Source organism: Osmerus eperlanus, chromosome 6 (genome assembly GCF_963692335.1).
Source record: "Osmerus eperlanus chromosome 6, fOsmEpe2.1, whole genome shotgun sequence".
Classification (NCBI taxonomy): Eukaryota; Metazoa; Chordata; class Actinopteri; order Osmeriformes; family Osmeridae; genus Osmerus; species Osmerus eperlanus.
Genome location: NC_085023.1, coordinates 14,553,230 through 14,576,372, shown reverse-complemented (window position 1 = coordinate 14,576,372; position 23,143 = coordinate 14,553,230). Strand labels below are relative to the sequence as shown.

The window sequence follows — 23,143 nt, the reverse complement described above, 5'->3', positions numbered from 1 at the left end:
GGGTGACTCTCCATAGACAGGCCTGGAGGGTAGCCGGGGGCAGAGTGCCCATCGAGCATAGGAATATGGATGCACTCCAATTTACAAACATATGGCTCATAGAAACACAAATTCAAGTCTAAAAGGGAGTGGAGGCTATGACATGTAGGCCAAATCATGAACAGTATGTGTCATATAAATGCAAATGAGGCACACAAAAGCACAAACAAATTACCCAACCCACCCTTATGACACAAAATTGCTTTGCCCTACCAGGTGTCCAGGACCTTGCAACAACACTCATATTGGACCACCAGAGATGTCCCTACATTGAAAATGCATGAAAGAGTAGAAGGAAGAAATTGCCTTGTTCTGAAGAGGCTGGTGGAGAGAGAGAGATAGAGATATCTAGATAGAGATATCTAGAGCGAGAGAGAGAGAGAGAGAGAGAGAGAGAGAGAGAGAGAGAGAAGAGAGAGAGAGAGAGAGAGAGAGAGAGAGAGAGAGAGAGAGAGAGGAGAGAGAGAGGCCGGATGGACAGCTGTACCATAAGTGGACCTAATGGCATTATTTGAGGCAGAGGCCACATCTCTGTATTATAACTGCCCCATCAGATAACAGAGGGAGATGGAGGGAGAGACCATGTGATGGGGTAAGAGAGGGAGAGAGAGAATGAAGGAGAATGTGCAGTGGAGATGAGCTGTGTACTGTACCGAGCTGGAGAAGAGAGGTGGGGAGGAAGCAGGGTTTTTACGGCGAGGCATTTAGGCTTGATTTTAGCAGCTCATTGCAATTCATGGCACAACGATAAATACTCTGTGGAGGAGTTTCAGAGAAGTCCACAGGCGTTGAGTTAGGAACTTGGACAAACAGTACAGAAAAAACAGAACGTTCAGAACTACTGAAAGGTAGCTCCATCAATTAGATCAAGTCAGAGATCGACAATAATAAATGGAGCAGATTTTTGACATAGTCTAACAGTAATCTAACGCGTGGGATGAGTCGGAGGTTGCAGATGACTTAACCACTTCCTGTGGAGCGATAACCCAGAAGGCATCTGATCTGAGGAAGCCGGCTGGTAGGTTAATGAGGGAAACCTGCGAAATTCATCTGCGACCCCCATCACCCAGTGGACTATCAGCTGGCGACACATCCAGTAAGAGCCGTCGCATGTTGTCATTCTGCACAGCCACTTGGGCTAGTGTCAGTCTGTGTGGGTGTGTGTGTATGTGTGTGTCTGCGTGTTTGTTTGTTTGTATGTCTGTGTGTGTGTGTGCGCGCGTGTGTGTGTGCATGTGTGTGTGTGTGTGTACTTCCACATTGGTATGAATCATCCACGTGTGAGTAGGAGTGTAAGGGACTGCATATGAATGTGTGCCAAAATCAATTAGTTCCTCCCAACTGATTTTCCCAAGCACCAGGTGGAGAGATCCCATCAGATAATATGCGATGAATAATTACAGGCTTCAGTCATAGAACAGTGAGAGGACAGATACGTCTGAGAGGAGAGATTAAACCCCCAGAGCTCACGGCTGATAATGAGAAGTTCTGACCCAGCTGGCCGGCCCCAAACACAACCCAGCAGCCCCTATATGATTGATGTCCAGCCATAGGGGGTGTGTGTGTGTGCACGAGTACGTGAGTGTGTGGATGCCCGCATCTGTGTGTGTACATCCGTTTGTGTGCCTGCACGTTTTTTTCCCCGTGTGTGTGTAGTTCTCATGCAGGAAAAAGCTGTTGTGATTCCGTGTTGTAATTACCCTTCAGTCCTGATGGGGACTGATGTCCCGTGGAGCTGGGAAGACCAGAGACCTGACAGTTCCAAATAACCTGCTGGAGTTACTGTATGTCAGCAACCCCCTTCAGGCTGTCCTGCTGTTGTGCTCTCGGCCTAAAACTGAACTCATACGTCGCGGAAGCTAGAAAGACATGCGCGGATCTTAAGGGAGTCAGATGGCTGAGCGGTTAGGGAATCAGGGGCTGTAAATCAGAAGGTTGCCGGTTCGATTCCCGGCCGTGCCAATTATTGTGTCCTTGGGCAAGGCACTTCACCCTACTTGCCTCGGGGGAATGTCCCTGTACTTACTGTAAGTCGCTCTGGATAAAAGCGTCTGCTAAATTACTAAATGTAAATGTAATGTGACTAAGGATGGGAGCTGTTGAGGGAGGTCTGCTTCCTGTGTGTGTCTACCGCAGGTGTCCCTGGTGATCGAGGGGAAAGCATTTCCCGTCAAATGAATGTTGCCGCTGTAGGTGGTATTGTTCCCAGGGTTTCTGTGGAGCTCTATGCCACCTTACCCCCAGCTAGTTGTACCCTGGCTTTATAAAGGCATTTGTTAGGATTGCTAATATACAGGTCCTTATCACTATGTCACACAAACACACACACATACTATCTCCATTTCTTCTTGGTCTTTCTGGCATGGGCTAATTGCCATTCTTCTGTGTTTTTGAAGTGTCCACCACTGTAGACCACTGATTAGAGCCAAACATAGAAGATATGGCATTCTGTTACACTCGCAGGCCACTCTCTCTCTCTCTTCTTTCTCTGTCTCTCACACACTTACACACAGAGAATGCCTCCACACCTGTCAGTCTATCTAATTGACAGTGTTGCCAAGGCGCGCTATGGGGGACGATGCGAGGTGGTCTAATTATAGCGTGTGATAGAGGATGAGGCTCATGCAGACACACAAGAGGAGACAAGGACCTGAAGAACCAAGGGCAGACAGACAGGCACACATATAGATGTAGTGGGTAAATGGGAGGCAAGGAGGACTAGAGTCAGGATGGTGGTGGACTGAGGGAGAGAGGGAGACAAAGCTGAGATGCCCCCCCTCTCTACCTAACACAGACCAGATGGCTGGACTGTAATCAGAGAACTGCAGTACCCAGAGGCCTGTTCTGCTGGCGCTGGGAGCTTCCAGCGCTTTTGATAAGAGGCCACAGAGTGGTAGCACTTGTGTTTGATGGGGTGAGCCTGGTGAATTGCACAAGAATTACCAATAAAACGACCATTCTCATCCTCCTCATCACAGCCCTCGTTGTTGCCTACTATCCTCCACCACCACCTCCTCCATTGTCATCATCATCATTATTCTCATCATCCTTTTCATCATGGCCATCGGTCCAACTCACTGGGTCTCCTGGATCGATCCGGCCACACAGTGAAAGCGTTCGGGGACAGTCTTCCACTTCCTTGGCCATCTTCACCATGCCGCCGGCATCCAGCACGCCGTACCCAAACAGGTGGTTGAACTCGAGGCCCACGCCGTTCCTCCTCCACTGGTGCACCTCATCATGTAGCTGGTTCCTCTTGGAGGTCAGCACAGACAGGTGCTGCATGTCCCTCCACGTCAGGTCAGGGCTGGGGGGGGGGGAGAGAGAGAGAGAGAGAGAGAGAGGGAGAGAGGGAGAGAGGGAGAGAGGGAGAGAGGGAGAGAGGGAGAGAGAGAGAGAGAGAGAGAGAGAGAGAGAGAGAGAGAGAGAGAGAGAGATGGAGGAGGAACAGAGGGAAAGGAGAGGATGAGAGGAGCAAACTAACTGATACTGGTGCACTACAAGTGTTCAGTTGTTTGTTTCCCACATCTTGGCAAGCTTCAGCCAATACAATTGGAAAAGAGAATCTGGCTAGCAAGGGAACATCCCTGTTAGACTAAACACAGCCTGGGAAAATAAAAAGATCTGTACCACAGCAGAGAATAGGCTCTGGTGCAAAAGCAGATAACGGGAGGCCGGCCTGATCTGTCGATACCATGTAATGATAAAAAGTCTCAGATGTCTGAAGCTAAAAGTGTGTGTGCGTGCGTGTGTGTGTGTATGTGGGTGGGTAGACAGCTGGCTGGGGCTGCCTTATCTAGCCTGTGTGTAATGACAGCTTTGTTCTGCTGTGACTCACACAGTTCTGTCACCACACACAGTTCAAGTGTCTTTGGTCAGTAAAAAGGGTTCCCGGGTGCCTCTAACAACACACCAGCTATTTACCCTTTAGGAAGGCCTAATGTCCGTTCCTACTGACAGCAACATCATTGTTGTGTCTTAGACAAATAGAGTGTCTTTGCTCACTGTTAACTGGTGTTGGTTACTAATAGCACCCGAACAATCTGACCAACACCTCTGTTGACAAAAGGGCATCTGAGAGAGGATAATTTCATTTGATTTCCTTGGGGAGCAGAACAATACTAACCCAGAGTAAAAAAGGTTATTCATTTGAGAAAGGGTGTTCATTGAATGGCCTGTGTTCTGCATTTTGTAGCCGGTGAGGATTAAACTAAACTGAATATTATTTACATCAACGGTCAATTCATGTTTCAAAATGTGTAATTCCATTCGAGTCACTGCTACCACGCAGCCAATCTTTGTTGTAGAAATAATAATGTTTTTTCATCCTTCACATCAATCAGCGATGGCCACAATGGGAGGAGTTTGTGAGTATAACAGACACATGCAGTAGGTCTTCAGGGGAACACCCATGCACTTTACACATCGTTCAGCTCACACTGCCTAACTGTCTCAAAGTACACGGGCCAAAGATTAATTAATAAAACTCTAACATGCCCTCTGAGTCTCCATCTAACCGTATAAACATTGTGTTGCAGCCATGCAATGAGCTTTAAAGAGCCATGAAACATGCCAAGACAACTTTGTGTCTCTGGCAGGAAAACAAAGAGTTTGTAATGAGTGGGCGAGACAACAAACAGAGTTTGGTATTTTGCGTGAGTGAGCAGCCCTAATGGCAGTTTGGGGAAATAACAGATTTCTGTAAAGAGCAGAGATATGAAGTGGCTCTCTGAAGATCACAGAAATGAAGAGAAATAATTGGGAGAAAATCTCTGCGACAGAGAGAGAGAGAGAGAGAGAGAGGAGAGAGGAGAGAGAGAGAGAGAGAGAGAGAGAGAGAGAGAGAGAGAGAGAGAGAGAGAAGAGAGAGAGAGAGAGAGAGTGTGTGTGTGTGTGTGTGTGTGTGCTATGTGGAGATGAAAGGAGATAGAGAAGATGGGGTATGTACTGTTAACTATGTGAGCACTTCAGAGGGTTGGACCAGCAAACCCTGGGCACTAATATAACACACATCTCTAAGTGAGAGGTGCATTTCCTAAGTGTGAGCTGAAGTGTGAGTCAAAAGAGATATGTTCAGAGACACTAGACTGCTCAACACACTAAAACTCTGAAAAAAAAAACAGCGGAAACTTGGAAACACTAACTGAACTCCTCTCGGAGGTGAACTCTGTACAGTACTGAGAAGAACATGGTTGATGAGTCGAAGTAGTGGAGGGAACATACTTAGCCTCCAACGCCAGGGCAAACACACCAGCAGCCTCAGGTGCAGCCGCTGAGGTCCCAGAGTGCCGCAGGGTACAATTGCCATACAGGTCTGTGGTGGCCTACCAAAACACAATCCAGGAAAACAAATATGGCAGTCAGCAACCATAACAATGAACAACAACAACAATAGCCACAAATGTAGGAGGAATATAAAGCAGAGGAGATGTTAAGATTGTAAACAGTGGCGAATAAGGTAAATATGTGGTTGGTAATATGCCGTTAATTAGTGATGATCAAGAATTCAATATTCTCAGTGTGATGGAGAACCAGGGGAGGATCCACATCTGATCTGGGTAACTAGGCTGAGAGAACCAAAACTATCTGCTCCTCAATACTCTGAGCTCTGACAACATGAACAGATTTCTGTCTTTTCCGACCTTGGCGGTTAGGTTGGCTGTCAAAGCCAGACGTTAGTTCCTCGAAAGCAAAGAGGATTTCCTGACATACTTCACAAGTCTTTCCCCTTTTATGAACAATGATATTTATCTATAGCACACCCTAGTGATTCACACATTTTTCCAGGCATTGCCTCATCCGTGGCATGCTGCAATTCCCAAGATGAAGGCTGAAATAAGCGCCAGGCAGACTGTTGTGTCCTGCTGGTGTCTGTCCAAGTGACAGCTTTCAAGTGAATGCCGTATCTCTCACAGCACTAACTCTACATGCCACATGACAACTGCAAACATTTATAGATTTTTCTTTGTAAAAAAAATTGGCCTCTCTCCCTTCTTTTCATCATCCCTCTCAGTGAAAGCAGAACATGTGAGGACCCTAAATGAATAGCAGGACCGTCAAGGGGTGGGTCAGTGAGCTGTCTGTCTGAGTGCCTGAGGGAAAAGCTGGCATTTTAGAAAAGCACTGATCAACTTAGTCACAGGAGACAGACGTGGCGTAACTGAACACTGGAGCCCTCCTCTCCCCAAACATCTCCTTGACATTTCAAACGCTGCCCAGCAATTACAAGGCTACAACCTCTCCCGTCTCCTTCACCCTCCTCGTGCCAGGTTCTGTCTAGTCTTCCTAAATGAGGTGGGGAACATATGAATGTCCGGTAGATTGAATGGACAAACCATTTTTGTGGCCTTTGGTCAAATGAAAGTGAATGGAACAGTATTCGTGAAACACTGCATGGAACAAACAAAGCAACAACAAAAAAGAAGAAAAACAACTACAAACAGAAGTTCCCAGATAAATCAATATTAATCCCACACACCAGCAACCATTTAACACACCATCCACCCACCCAACCACCCATCCCCACACACACATACACACTTACCACCCCAGCCTCTGGGTTCCGCTTGCGTCCATTGCTGAAGGTGGATGCTAGCGTGGAGGAGCAGCTCTCATCATAGAGGGCCGTGCGCCCATCGTTGATGGCTGAGTTGATTGAGATTGTCCACATGCTGGAGGCGTAACCGTCGCAGTTACAGTCGTCATAGCTACCGCCGTCTCCTGAGGCCCATACATAGATACTGCCTTTTCCTCCACGTCCCTACAACGCAAAAGAAAGTAGCTTGAGGTATGTCCCAGGGCATCCTGATATCTATATATGTGACACACAGTGAAGGTAGAGGGGGGGTTAGAGGTCAAGTTGGGCTTGTCCTCTCATCACACTATAGGAATTCTGATGCTGTGTTTGCAGTTATGAGGAACTGGCCATCCAAACGGCTCCACCCTCTTGAATCAGCAGAGAATAAACAGCATCCTCGGACCACTATACTGCCTGGTGAGGACTAATGAGGCGACATGAAACATGGAGGCTTCCGACGTTGAAGCTTCGGATTGACCCGAGGGCGTCCCATGTTTACTTCCGCCCGCTCCGTCTCCATCTCTCTTTGTCGCCTCGTTTCTTCCTTTCTGCGTTTCTCTCTCTCCATCCCTTCGCTCTCTGTTTTTATCTCTCCCCCAGCTCTCTCTATTTTGCTCTCTCTCTCTCTCTCTCTCTCTCTCTCTCTCTCTCTCTCTCTCTCTCTCTCTCCTCTCTCTCTCTCTCTCTCTCTCTCTCTCTCTCTCTCTCTCTCTCTCTCTCTCTCTCTCTCTCTCTCTCTCTCTCTCTCTCTCTCTCTGTGAAACACTGGCATCACCTCAGGCCCTGCTTAGGCCCCAACACTCACAGACACGCCACACTCCCGGAACATTCCCTGTGATTTATTTCCATTATCCATGGCAATTTGCAAAACCAAGCCGCCACGCTCAAGATGCAACTAAGTGTCTCATTTAGACTGAAGTGATTGGAGCAGGGTGAAGCGACAAGTGTTTCTCGACTGGTAAGAAAACATACGTCGCTACTTTATGGAAAATCCTCTAATTGAATAATCTTTTTCTGTTGTAGGAAAGAAGTACTTTTTTTCCTGTAAAATGTACAGCATTCATAGCCAATGCAACATCTTATATAAGTGATCCTTAGCAGTGTGGGCCTGAGTGGAACAGGGCTTGATCAGCTGCGTTATTATCTTCAGGGATGACGGCACATTTGGAGCTGTTCGGCAGCCCCGCCTAAGACAGGGTCATCCTGGACCACACACCACCTCCCCCGCATGGGGCGCTATGATTACTCAAGCTGGTAATTGGCACTGACACGATCAGCATGCTAACTCAGTGTGTGTGTTTGTGTGTGTGTGTGTGTGTGCATGTGTGGTGTTTCCAATGGTGACTAGCTCTCTACCTTATTAACCCCATCAGCCATGGCCTGGAGGGTAAGCTCTCGGGGCCCGTCCACGGTCTTGCCGTCATCAGTGGGGCCCCAGCTGGCACTGTAGATGTCAATGTCTTGGGCATGTGACTAATGGAAGACGCCTCGATAATGTCCGTCATGAAGGGCTGATCCAGCATCCGAATTCCTGGAGGAGGAGAGGAGAAAAATAAACTCTTCTGTGTTTACATAATATATACACAGTATATATAGTATGTATTAGGATGGATCTCTCTTCACAAAAATTAATGGAGTAAAAAATAACTGAGGTTTGGGAGAAGACAGCACCAACTCCTCCCCATTCACTAATCCCCTCAAATAATATGTACACCTCTGATTCATGTGTCCACAGGAGGCAAACGGCTTGGCTTTGCAACCAGCACCCTCATCTTGCATCAGATTTGCTATCAGCCTGTCACTCATCTCTCCAGTAAAATGTCTAAACATATTCTATTGTTGGTGTGGTCTTTGAACTCATGAACAAATGTTTATAGGTAAGATATTGACAGTGGTAAAATAACATTTCTAGCAAACAGAAACAAAGTTAGATTGCTACAATGGTTATTTTCTTCTTCACTGATTCCAGAGCCATATCCTTTCAGAAAAATCTATAAATAGTGGAAGTATGACATTGAAGTTAAACATAAAAAATGTAAGAAGCATCTTGAAAGAAGGTTCTGCACACAGGCCTTTTGAGATCAGAACTATTTAAGGTTCTAACCCTTACATTTTAAAAAACATTTAGTTTTCTAAACAGTTCATGTAAAAACACATTTAGGGTTCAAACATTACATTTAAATTACCCTTAAAAGTTCCAACAAAAAGGTTCCAACAGAAAATTATAATTTAGAGCTATAAATGGTACGTAAAAAAAATATTTAGGGTTCCGAACATAACAATTATACTAATTGGATTCCACAGTACATAAAAAAAATACTAAACAGCCTATTTAGGATTCTACTGTAGTGAGGGAACAATAGCTTGTCTTTACTCTGTCACACTGCTGCCCCAACCAATAAGGAGTTCGCATACACACATACCTGCCACCCTGGAGTTGTAGGCCACTCCAACTCCACAGATATTGTTATTGGCTGCAGCGGATACCTCCCCTGCACACCTGGTCCCATGGCTGGACAGACACATAGACACAAACACACATTAACATGGACCAATAGGGACCATTAGAATGTATAGAGGACATGGAACATGTTCTATTTGTATCTTCTTGATTAGGGACCCTATCTTTGTGTTCTCGGCATAAATCATCCAACGTCTGCCTTTGAGGGGGAAATCTCCGGTTACAAGACAGGCATGACATTTTGGTCCGAAATCAATGGAGATTAGCGTTAGCAAATCCATCATTTTGACATCTGGATAACATTAGCTTAAGGAGCATGCTGAGCCCCTGGCACATTCATCTAGTTAACACGCAAATGATTAAATCCCCTATTTGGACTAAAAACAAATGGTTTAGTTGGATGTGATTATATTTGGTAAGTATTTGTAGATTATAGTACATATACAGTGTACATGACAGCAAGAAAGGTTGTGTGTTTGTGTTTGTATGTCTTGCCTATACACAGGATATAATGTACGCTCCTCCCAGCCTTTCTGTGAGCCATCCCAGCATGCATTGCCACAGACAGGCAGCTATTTATAAACAACCAGCTGATTAGCCATCCGTGCGTGCTTAGACAGCAGAGGCGACGCTAACAAACTAACACACACACACAAATACACACACACACACACACATGCACATGTACAAACGCATGCATACACAAACACACACATATACACACGCATATACAGTCCACACACACAGACGCACCCAAACAAACACTAATTTTCCCTGTTCCGCTAGCTCACACACACTGCCTGAACACTTAGGAAGAGTGAAAGAGAGAGGACACAAGAGGACGAGAGAGGACACAAGAGGAGGAGAGAGGACACAAGAGGACGAGAGAGGACACAAAAGGACGAGAGAGGACACAAGAGGAGGAGAGAGGACACAAGAGGAGGAAAGAGGACACAAAGGAGACACAAAAGAGGAGGAAGGTCCTTTTTTCTCGTTTAATTGCGGTGTCCTTGAGGTGCCCTGGCAGAGTGGCAAGGCAGCAGTGGATCATGCAGTGTTCGACGGCGATGGGAGAGAGATAAGCTACTATCGGACCAAACATCTGATTCGCGAGCGTCTCGACCAGGAGGGGAAGGGAGATGGCGAGAGAAAGGAACGATGACAATCTGAACCTCTGTGTTTCTAAGTGTCCTGCAGGCCAGGGCAGATTTACATCTCCACAACTGTGGCTGCAGGATGGAAACGTGAGCTATCTGCAACTGTGGTCAAGCTGTAATGAGATCTTCATCATCCAATTCTGTCAGTTCCACTCTGTGACTAAAGGATATAACAGCGTTGCGAGGAGAATTGTTTTTATATGGCAGCAATGTTGTTATGGCAGTAGGAGCCACATATACATTCCATGATGGATAGAATGTCGGGGAAAATCAATATGAATACTAGGAGACCTAGTAGGTCTACTAGGCCAAACCCTATAGCAGCCAAGAGAACAGATCATTATTTTTATCTATATGTCTACCTCACTTACTCTCTCTACAGAAAACAAAAAAAAACACACACACTACCTGTTAAACCAGTCGTCCGTGTAGCGGGGGTAAGGGTATGGGTCGTTACTGCTGAAGTCATAGCTGGCCTCCGCGTTCTGTAACGACAAAACAGGAAGAGTCTTGGTAAGAGAGGAGAGGAAAGGGGAGGAGAAAGAGAGAAGAGAAGAGATGTAAACTGTCAGAGAACAGGGGAAGCTGCGTTAGTGGTGCATTGACCTTATCACAGCAAGTCTTGTCTAGAAAAGCCTGGGCTGTGTTCATGAGCATTGTTTACTCACGACTGGCTTGATCTGGGGGGTTTTCCAGAAAGCAGGTTACGTGACTTACCCGGGTAAGTTAACTCCCCAGCTGACACCCAGCATTGTAGCAACATTTCCAGTAGGTTGCTGCAACATTGTGAATCAGATGGTGGGTTAACTTACCCGGTTATGTTGCATAACCTGCTTTCTGGAATACCCCCCTGGTCTGTTTCCCTTACCTCTGTGGAGGCCCTCCTATCATTGGACCTCTACACTTCTACTCCTGTAGTTTGCAATTTTGCAGTCTTCGACTTTGCTTTCAGTTACTGAACAGAATGGTTGAAGTATCATATCCATAATTTGAGTGTAATACCAAGAGTACAAACTCTCACACACACACACACACACACACACACGCACTCGTACACATGTATACAGAAGCACACATACATACATACACACCCTGCATGTCTTGTTCCCCCTGCCCGAGAGTGTTAATTCTGAGGTAATACTGAAGTAATACATGTCCACAACAGGGAGCCTACACTGAGACAATGACACCCCAATTACTCCCTCCATTTAATTCCACGTGGCCACAAGTAATAGGAGCGGAATTAACTGCAGGAAAACAGGAGAAAACAGATGCAGGAGCCACATCTGTCAGACAGTCATCAATCTAGCCTGCATAATCAGCAAATGACCTGCTCTGGGCGTGTGAGCGCACACAGACACACACAGACACACACCAGCACACACATACTCACCAACACACCAGCACGCACACAGACATCTGTAGGAGTGCAGCGACACATCCACTCATCAGTCAGTGTTATTAGAACTATTACTTTACAACACTCTCTCTCTTTCTCTTTCTCTGCTTCTCTATTTCTCTCCTTCTTTTTCTCTCTCTCTCTCTGAGCAATGAAATTGCTTAATTTGGGTTCATTTGTAATTCCAAGAACTCTACATATACATTTTGGTTTCATATTCATTTCTTCTTCTTTGCCACGAATTGACTGATTGGAATCCTCATATCGTTCTCTCCTGTAACCGTGCTTGTCGCTTTGAATCCTCCTCCCTCATCCCAGAGAGGTCAAAGCCATGATGTGACATTCAACTTGCAGGTTCCGTGGGAGGTCCGAGGGCTGACAGCTAGACACTCCAGATCATTGGTAAAGTCCGGGGGAGGTCCAAGGGCAGACAGCTGGACCTATCATATCACTGGCAGGGTCTCGGGGGGGGGGGGGGGGGGGGGATCCCACAGCAGACAGCTGGACCAATCAGATCACTGCAGAAGGTTGGAGTTTGACAGGTTCAAGGGCAGACAGGCCGGGCTGCTAGACTGGCATCTCCAGGCTCGACTCGGTCAGGGACCGTGAGTCTGAAAGATGCCAAGCAACTGTGCCTGCTGGCGTGCTGTGTCATTACCTCCATGTGGAGCAAGTAACTGTGTGAGCAGTACCACAGAGAGGCACAATGCTGCATGATGAAGTGTATTTTGAGGGGATGATACCTTTGTAATCCCTCTGGCTGGCAGTGACAAAAAGGGGCCATGTGTGTGCAAGCTTTAGAGGTGGATTCTGGGTTTCCTCTTTCTCTATCTTAGCGCCACAGAATCCAACATTTAAACCAGGAAATTAGTGGGGAAATGATGGACCTCAGTTGCAAAGTAACTAATGACACCTGAATGCACCCAAATACTCTTCTCGCTTACTCTCCCTCCATCATCTCTCACTAGCGGAGAGAATAATAGTATCGAAATTGGCCAATTTCTAATCAGTGACACAAGAACTTGTTTCTTTCATGAGAGGAACCCATAGGCCCTGCCCAGACATGACAAAGACAGGAGTCATCTGAATGATGTTCGCTCAACAAACAAGCCTTTCAATGCTAATGCCCCAAATGTTGTCCATGTCTACCCAGACTTTCAAGAAGTTTCCACTCTATGGTAATACAGGTTGTTTCAGCCTGCTCTTGATGTTAGTCCCCGCTGTATTGAGGTGAAGCCATCGATACAATAAAAAAGACCTGATGAGGAAGATGTCTCACACACAGAGGCTTTCCTACATGCCCTTGGGCACCACTTGGGTTATTCCTAATCATGAGACTTAATATATCATGTGTCGCTTATGGTGCAAATCCCAGAAGGTTTCTGGTATTACAGTAAGGTAATTTACAGCTAACGTGCAAAGGACTCCTTCAGCCAGACTGTACTTGTACTGTTACTTGATGTGCCGAGAGTAAGACAGACACTGTACAGGCACAGCTCCTTGTTAAAAACATAGACGTCATTTGTATCTTTGCGCCGCCATCTGCGTCACGCACTATGCTAAGCGCCACACTTAATGCCACTTAGATACAAGAAAGACACACGGTATACGCGGTATGAAATGCACCATACCGCCGTGTGACATCACCACATGTTGTCATGGTTACTTCCCCACAGAGTGTGGAAGGGCAGTAATATTTCAGGAGGAGAACAATATTGAGGCTCAAAATCCAATAACAAAACAAAGGTCCCTGTACACACTTCAGATGGCTCTCCTCTTCTCTGCTCTGCTCTCCTTCACCTCTCCTCTCCTCACCCCTTCTCTCCTTCTCTCTGCTCTCCTTCACCTCTCCTCTCCTCACCCCTCCTCTCCTTCTCCCCACTCTGCTCTCCTTCCTTCTACCCTGCACTCCCGTGTGACCTCTTGAAAACCCTATGTCAGAAATGTATTGTATGAGAGACATGTTTCACGTTATGGATATAAGCAGAAAGCCCTTTTATTTACTATGGCCCTTGGGGTAGGTGTAAGTCTCTAGACAATTGTAGTATCTAGGGTTATCTACAGCATTTACCAGTTAAATAGACATACAAAATAAACACATTACTGTAGCACTTGCTTCCCTTTCACAATGTCCCATTTATTATATTTTTTAAATGTCTCTGAAAAGCCTCCTTAATAGTTTCATGGCTGTCGACGCGGAACAAATATTTAAATTACGTAAATGGTTTTATTCGGATTTTTAGTGTCAATGGACTTTGAATGTAAATGATTCCTTGATTCAAGAACTAATTCAGTGTTTTTCTTTTTATTACAGTATTACTGTATTATTATTTTGTGGAATCCCATCAGAAACGAGGCCCACACAGACACCCACACCCAGGCAAACCGCACAATTTTATGCGTACTAATGCAAGGCAGTCAATGGCAGCTGATTGTGTTTGTATTCTAGAAAAATCTGGAATTGAAGGGAGCACAGTAGTCTATAAAGGGAAGTGAATATGAGCAAGTTTTTTAAGCCTCTTTGTCTCTCTCTCTCTCTCACCCACCCAGCCACCCCCTCCCCACAGACACACACAAATACATCTACAGACATACACACCCACAGATGGACACACCCACACATACACACACACTGTATGCACAGTGGGATCACATACACAACATTCATCTTTCCTCGATCTGTAATTGAATGATAGAGTGCATGGCGTTGTCAGTGTTTAACCGCTTTGCGGGGGTTCTCTGTGCTGCAGCATTGGAAGTGCGTGAACAGATCAGAGAATAAACAATTATTCCGAAATACAGTGACCCACATGCAAACACACACACACACACACACAGGCAGGAACTGTGGTGAACTGAGTTTAAGATGTGTTCACAACGGGATCCATCAGCCCAAAAGAACATGCTCCTGCTGCTGTTTCACCCTGGCTGAGACGCTGAGGTTATTTTGGGGAGAAGATTCATTTCCGTTCACAGGCAAAAAACACACACATGCACACACACACACAAACAGACCTCTAAACACGACGTGAAAAAGAACCATATGCTTCCGATGGCTGAAAAAATATATATATTTGTGCATCTTATTCCATTTCATATTTATCGGTTTCAAAATAGTACACAAATGTTTACTTAGTTAAAATGTTAAACTGTTCATTATTGACTCAATTGACCATCTGATCTCTCACTCTGAGTAGATTCTCTTTTTCAGCCCTTCAGCTGGAATAGAGAGAGCACAGAGTTGAGAAGATAGAAAGCTGAGAAAGTGGAATGTCTGTATTTACTAGTGAACGTCTAATAGTGCAGGTTTACACCCACCACGTGGTTGTGGCTTCGCCGTTCATACACACAGGTCTATTGGACACGGGGACACACACACACACAATGTATTTGATTGGGCGAGTACTGCACAGAAACACCTGCAACCGCAAGGTGCAGGTATCATATCGCTACCATATCTCCAGCCTGTTGTTTGTCACTGACTCAGACCAACACACCAGTCACAACTCTTACAGGTTACTAGCACACTACAGCGCCCAAACAACACAAACGTTGCCATTTCAGGTGTTCAAGCAGTCATCCACTGAGTATTTATGCTACTGAAAATATATGTATGATCCTTATAGTATATAGCATTTTACAGCAGTGGGACATTTAGAATGGCTTCTTGATAGATTTCCTTTTCCTAGATTTTCCTTTTTTGCCAGCGTTCCAGCTAACAACAACAACTCCTGTTTTCTGAGGCTCTATTATCAGTATTCTGGAGTTGGCGTTTCACATTATGCAGTAGAAGCTACCCTGGAATTATCTGTGCCTGTGACAGATCACCCTGCCAAAGAGCAGTGCACATTAACATTAAACAGCTTGGCTGGCCTCCTGCCTGCCTGTCTCCACGTCCTCCAAGGATACAAGGAGACTGGCCAGCCATGAAGGAGACTTGGAAGAAACCTGTCATGGGCACCACACAAAAACATATACAAGCTTAGAATGCCCCACCTCAAGTCTGGCTCTTTCCACTTAAGTATAGTCAATTTGAGGTAAGCATTGTCAGTTAGCAGATTAAGTAAAATAAAGTACTTACATAGTTGGAAGCAAGATCCGGGTGAAGATAGTCAATTCCTGAAAGATTATTTAAACAGGAATAAGTTACAATAAGTATATCAAACCTAAAATAATTTAAACGTTAGACCATAAGTGGGCAAAGTTAAATCCCTAACTCATTTGTCCTCATTCTTCTTTGTAAGTAAAGCTTTAAAGTCAACAGAAAATGGTGGATCTTGATAAAGCTGTCAGGTGTGCTCACCATCATCCATGATGGCTATAGTGACCCCCCTCCCGGTGTAGCCCAGCTCCCAGGCCTCTGCCACGTTCAGGTCCAGCCCCGGGGTCCCGTCTGCCTGACCAGTGTTTATCTGGAACAAGAACCAGCCATCAACAGATGCTGTGGTTCAAAAACTTCTCACAAACCCGCAGTGGCATGAAGATGTGTGCGCGTGGAGGTGGGTGTTCAATCCTGGTCCTCGAGAGCCCCTGTCCTGCATGTTTTAGATGTTTCCCTGCTCCAGCACACCTGATTCAAATGAATGGTTATTACCCGGCTTCCACAGAGTTTGATAACAACCCATTCATTTGAATCATGTGTGCTGGAGCAGGGAAAGGACAGGGGCTTTCGAGGACCAGGATTGAACACCCCTGGTCTAGGTAAACAGCGCGGGGGAGGGGGGGGCAGCCCACAAGTGGAGGTTCTGACATAGATGTACCTTGGAAGTGGCGTGGGCAATATTTGCTAGACTAATGAGAGAATAAATTCAGGGGGGCAGCGTTAGTGAATGTGTCTGGGCTCCGGAGTAATTATAGCGGTCTGATGTGGGCAGGTGTGAAAGGTCAGCCATCAGGCTGGCAGCCGAGTAGCTGCCGAATGGATCGCTTACCAGATACCACTGTTTGGAGAACAGAGGGTCGCTCATGTTCACTTCCAAATCATTGATGTTCCGGTAGCCTCGTTTCTGGCGGCCAAAGCCTTCCTGGTCAATGACGTTCTTCACCTGTGGAGAGAAACCTTGGTGAGTGCCTACTGAGGAGGAATAAAGAGACCCTCGCTTCTCAGGCAGATTCGCCAATGACCGAACCTCCATTTAAATGGGATGTCACTAATAGACGCAAAAGCACATTTTGGTTAGAAGCAAGTATATTGCCTTTGTACATTAGTTTGACAAATATCCCTCCACCTCTCCCCCTCCCCTACGTCCTCCAGCTGTGTATGATGGAAAGAGGGGACATCCTATAAATTCCCAGTGTAATTGTATTTCTCCCATTCTGAATCAGACATACAATGACTACAGCTGGGGCCTCTGTTCCCCCCCCCCCCACACTCACCCACTTCCTCCCTTCCTCTGCCTGGCACACAAGAGAAAGAGCTTCCAAATTGTCGTGTGTGCAGAGAGGGTCTCAACAGACAAGAGAATCGCCCTGATTGCACTCAAACACCTTCGCTTGTTCCCATCCTCAAAGACACTCGTCTCTGAAGGATCTGAGACATATGGGCTTTGTTGTTTGGACTGAAGAGCTCTTTCACAGCTTCCCCAGTGATGCTCAGGCCTTTTGGTGATAACAGAGGGACATACAAAAGATGAAATAGTGATGACAAATGAAATCAAGATCAACGGATTTCTGTTTCACATTTAAGAGTTTACTGTATGAGAGCACAGTTTGGTCTAGCTAACTGTAGTGACTGTAACTTTGGTGATTGAGTATCAAGACATAAAAGCTGAAAAGGCCCACATCGTGATGAACTATTCAGATTCAGAACAGTTTTAGGGGGACCAGTGTAACATTGAACATTGATCACCAAGGACAGTAAATAATAGAAATGTCTGTGACTTTGAGGCTGTTTGCTAAGGGTTAAGGTAATTGGACAAAGATCCGACGGTGGACAGAAGGGTGACAAACTCAGACAAGACGGCTTCATCCTCTCTCCAGTTGAAAATGGGAGCCATGGCATCATTTCTGGCCTAAAGTAGGCTCTCTATCTGGAACTTATTAGGAGTACAAAAGACCTTGTACTACTTGTCATCAGCCTCTCAAGGACACGGTCACTTGGTTTGAAGGCTTAGAACTCCTTGTACAGGATCCTTATACAGTAATAAAGTCAGAGAGGGGGGCAAGAGGGAGAGAGAGATAAAGAGGAAAAGAGAAAGAAAGAGATGAAGAGGGAGAGAGAGAGACATAGAGAAGGGGTGGCTGACGAGAGGAGTTTTACAGGTTTCGCCTTCCAGCTAATATCCTCAGATGGAATTAACATTATTTTGCATAATGGTTGACTGAGATCTACAAATGAATTGTAAATCATTAAAACCCCTTTCAAGATTGTTTCAAAGGGACATTTTACATGCTGGCTCACATGCTGAACATTAAAGAGTGTAATTTAGACTGCAGATTTCTATGTTACCCACGGTATATCTGAAATTACTGCAATGTGTTGTACCATTTGAACAGTCTGTAACGGATATTGGTAAAAGAGGACTATTTAAATGTATTTCTATTGAATAGAATAAAATAGTCAGTGAGTACTCTGTTTACCTTCAGCAAACACAACTAAGAGAGTGAAAGGAAAGGTCATTGTCCAGTGGTTTACCATGGTTGATAAGGAATCAGCACTTAAGCCAGAGGGGAGGACAGAGGGGTCTTATTGTTCGTTGTTTATTTTAACAGGCCCAGGCGTGTAAAAGGGGTTGTCCCTTTCACCGTATCAGTGCAAAACAAAGCAATAAAGCAATAGCAATCGACAAGCACAGAAAACCAGAAAAAGGACATTTCAATTTCAATTTAACGGAGGTACACAATGATGACCAGGGGTAAAAATGCTTTTTTAACAGCTTTGCGAAACCTTACTTATACATTTGGTTCTTTCAATATGTTCTTTTGAACATGAAAAACAACTACGGCTAAACCTGTGTACGTCAAACTATCTTTCCACAAGGCTAATTTACGCTTCTGTGTTAGGTGATGACACATGTCAAAGTGGAGGGAAAAAACACTCTCCTTGCCCACCTTTCTCACTTGTCCTCCTCTATCTTCCTTCCTCTGACCATCTGCTCCCTTCATCTCATGGGAGCAGCCACAGTGTTTGCCTCTGAGCCAGCCGGCCAGCTAGCCAGACCAACAGACCGTCAAAGAGACAGACCAACAGACCAACAGGCAGGCAGGCTCTCCAGAATGTCCCAACACCCACTCACATCATCAGATGCAGCCTGAGGCCTCGCCCTCACCCTCGTCCCTTGGCCCTGCCCGCAGGCCTGCTGGAAACACCACCCAACTTCAAAGAGCTCATCCCCTCAGTCCTTTCACCCCATCTGCTCTACCCCCCCCCCCACCTCCCTCACTCTCAATCATCTCTCTTTCAGATCACAAAGATGCACATGCACACACATTCAGGAGGATTTGTTATCTTCTAACATGGCATTCTTTCTCAGTGGAAAGTATGTTCAAATTAGCTAATGAGATCTAACATAAAATATAAAACATGGAGTAATTCTAACTGGGTCATTGAATATAAGCTCCTTTTAAGGAAAAGGCAGACAGAAAAATATGATGAAATTGTGTGGCTCAGTTGCTGAATCATGATACAAACACAAAAAGTCAAAAGAATTGCATTGTCACATGGACCATACTGAAATCAAACAGTACAGTACATACAGGTGAAAGTTTGAATTAAGGTACATGATAGACAGTCAAAATAGTGTGGCTTCCTTTGGCAAGCTTGTTAGGTATAAGTAAATCACAGGTGAAGAAAACTAGAAGCAGCAGGGGTCCTTTCCACCCCCACTCGTATAAGAAGCACAGGGAAGCTGAACTTACTAATAACCAGGTGACAACATGTCAGCCAATAGATGAGAAGTGACTGCCCCTTACAGGAAGTCAGTAAGGCCATGTTTTTTCTGCTTCACCATCATTAGCCATATTAGTTCTCTGGAGTAGCTCACATTTATTTTCATTAACACCTCTTACTGGCACAATAACAGAGGCTGGATCCTTGTCTACACCTGTTGTCTGTCCCCAGACAAAACAAATATATTAATGTATATTCCTTAATAAGTCAAAATATGGCCATTTATATTGTGAAGCATTCGGTTAAGAAACTGAATTTTGCATCTGCATTGGTGTTTCCTTCATTTTAAACTAATACTAATGTGTCTTGGACTGTGTCCTAAGGTACTTCTGGAAGCACATTTCTTAAAACAATGGCCTGAAATTCATGTCAGTAACAAGGTGGCTTATTTACCTTGCTATCTGCATAACATGACCAATAGCTCCTGACTCCAACTATTGTATGTACTAGTCTATTTAAAGTGTACTCTATGATTGTCTATTTTTCTCCACAAGCTCAGTGGAAAGAAACTATTTCCTTGTTGCTTTTCTGAAGATATGGTGTAGTTGACCAGAATCACTTTGTACCTTATATCTGAACACATAAGTGGCATGATTAACTGCCTGCCTCAAATATCATAATTTATATAGCCACTCCATCGTACAGTTGTTATACAGTTGTAGCAGCTAGAGTAATCCATTGGCAACACAATCAATTATAGATACCTTTTCTCCTATGATGTCTAGGAACAGGCCGCTTTCAAATTAACAATTGTTTTGCAGTGGAGGGGGAGGTGAATCGTTTCTATGGGAACCTGGCGTGTGTGTGTGCGTGTGTGAGTGAATGTGTGTGTGTGTGTGTTTGTGTCAGTGTGTGTGAGTGTGTTTGAGAGTGTTGGTGTGTGTCTGTACCCTACGGTCCTTCTGGAGACGCTGTCGGTTGCGAGTGCTGCGTTTGCTACGTCTCTGAGGGATGTCCTGGGGATAGAAGTGAAAAAGCCCCTCTCCAAAGGGAACCTGGGAGGGAAACAGGGAAAACGTAGAGGAGGAGGAGACGGGAGAGAACAAGAAAGAGATTATATATATCAGAAAATAGGGACAGATAGAAAAAGGAGCACAGAGAAGGTCCTATCGAGATTGAGAAACAAGCAGAACATCATGGTTGTTTTTGTAGTATAGGTGTAAGTTCCTTGCGATATTTAAAGGCTGTTGAGTGCCCTTGCTGGAGTCAGGCAGAAGAAATCCCAGTGGACGGAAATTAGATGCATAATATGAGCTGTGCCTCTGGCACTGCACAGATTAAACATCTCCTTATGCTTTAACAACAAGCAGGCTATCAGGTCACTGGTCTGAATAAAACACTTTTATCTGCAGGATCAGGAGGATCAATATCGCTACGGATGAGGATAATTATTACTGTACTCCAGTGCACTTTAGGCACTCCATGTGTTATTAATTGTATTTTCGGATTGATTACTCCTAAAATCATATAAGGAACAGTGAATCCAAGGAGATTAAGCTCAATAAAGCCTGTTTTATCCTTATCACTATACAGTATGTTACCTTATCAACATTAATTCCATACAATTAGATAATTAAATCATTAGATATGTCACTCTCCCTCCTATTCTCTATAACTATCTCTCTATCTCCCCTTTTTTCTCTTTGGATGTACAATCTATGTCTCAAAGTGATTGTGCGTGTGAGTGTGTGTGTGTGTGTGTGTGTGTGTGTGTGTGTGTGTGTGTGTGTGTGTGTGTGTGTGTGTGTGTGTGTGTGTGTGTGTGGGTGTGTGTGTGTGAGTGTGTGTTTATGTGAGCATGTGTGTTGGCCCAGTATGTTTCTCAGATTAGCTAATTAAGCACGAGTAGCAGCTAATTCAAATTGCACAGATATTGTTTAATGATGCATGTCCTAAGGAGACAAATATAGCCAGCTATTACATAAGAGTCATTACAGGAAACAACCATGAAAGGGAGAACTGAGGCAGGTTAAGGCATCTTGATACAAGTTTTGAGCAATGAAAGTATGAATGTAGAATTGCATCCTAATTCGTGGCAACCTATTTAGCTTTATGTTCTTTGATGCTCCATTGGCTAGCGCTCCAGCCAAATGCGCCCACGCTCCTATTTTGACATGTTACACGACGCCTACTGTCAGGGGATAATTTCCCTTGCTCCATCCTAACGGACTCGTTATGGTGCTTGACGCATGCCGACACACTCTGCATTTATTGGGCTAGGTAATTTAAGATGTTGGCTGTGGAGAGAGGAGGATGATAAAATATGATCGTAGTATACCTATTATGCGAGCTAGACGTCAACACAGACTTTCGGGCCTTTTTGCAAATGAATAAATGCCTACATCACAAGTGTAAACATCACTTCACAAACAAACGAGCTGACCTATACCAAACAAAGCATCACCTCCATGACACATGCAGGTGAGACACAAGATCTTGAGATGGTTTCAAGGACAAGATGTCACAGCAGGCCGTTAGTGAAAAGAGCTCTTGTAGAAAAAATAATCTTAGAGTTTTCTCCAGGAGAATCGAAATTGCAATGGGCAGTGGCCATAAGATGTCATTCAGACACCTGTTCAGTAAACTAAAATGGAACAAGTAAAAATGAAGCAGAAGAACCATCATGGAACACCTTCACAGTGTTCCACGTAACTAATTAGATTTCAATTATCTATGGAACGGGGATGTCCCCGTCCGAACTGATGCAAGCCTTTAAGAGCCGGACATCAACCGTAACAATCAATTTCATTTGAATTTGAAGGACTGGAAATATTAAAATGCACACAAAAATGTTGGGTTAATTAGATAGTGATAGCTATACATTCGTTAATAAAATACAATTTCTAAATCTGATGAAGAAATGCATAGACTATGTGAAAATAAAAGACTAAATGTTTTCCACAGGGGTTTATGAGGGCCTTTTTATATTCAGAAAGACTGACAAGTATGATGGGAAGACATAGGCTATTTAATAAAATAAAACGAATAGGACTGGAGAGACCCAGGCTGTGTTTTTCAATAGACAAAGGCAATCCATCATATAATGAAACACAATAAATGTCATACCTTACGGACACTCTGGTACCCGTGTTCTGTGGCAAGTTGATGCGCTTCATCATGAGTGCCTTCATGCAGCTGAACCAAGAGATGATTTGTGAAGATTCCTTCCTCAGCAGTTTGCGTCGCAAGGAATAGTGCGTTTAATAACACCAATCCGACGGCTGTCCCATGTCCAAAAGATAAGCGCATCATGTCAGCCTTGTGAAGGTGTGCCTGTCGGAGTGAATTCTTCTGCCGGGATGCTCTTCTAAAGAGGTGGTTGAAATCAGAGATTCAGATACATCTCCTCCTCAGGTGCCGAAGCTAGTTGAACTTGGACCGTCTCGTTGAAGCAATGTTTGGCTTGCTGTGGGCACTATAAGTCGATGGGATGTGTTGGGACCAAACCTGCATCCTCAGCTTTCTATCACCATCTATAATTCATCAGCTCCTCCGTTCGGGTCTTCTCCTCGTGACGTTCCACCAATCGGCTCCGGCGGGTGTGTCTCCAGTTTCTCTCAGAAAGTAACCGGCGCGCGCGCATACGACGCGCGTGCCAGAGAAACCAGGGCACTTTCAGGAC

The 23,143-nt window shown here is 44.9% G+C and overlaps 1 protein-coding gene across 1 annotated transcript; it reads right to left on the bottom strand.

Annotated features, from left to right (window-relative positions):
• Positions 1-3,113: 3,113 nt before the first annotated feature.
• pcsk2 (proprotein convertase subtilisin/kexin type 2) lies at positions 3,114-23,022 on the bottom strand. Its single transcript, XM_062464519.1, is given in 13 exon segments — positions 3,114-3,173; positions 3,175-3,346; positions 5,263-5,363; positions 6,584-6,799; positions 7,973-8,076; positions 8,079-8,147; positions 9,040-9,128; positions 10,643-10,719; positions 15,715-15,752; positions 15,937-16,045; positions 16,565-16,678; positions 20,412-20,516; positions 22,588-23,022. Coding segments are annotated over 13 exon segments (1,440 nt in total). The 5' UTR covers positions 22,774-23,022.
• Between the last annotated feature and the right edge of the window lie 121 nt (positions 23,023-23,143).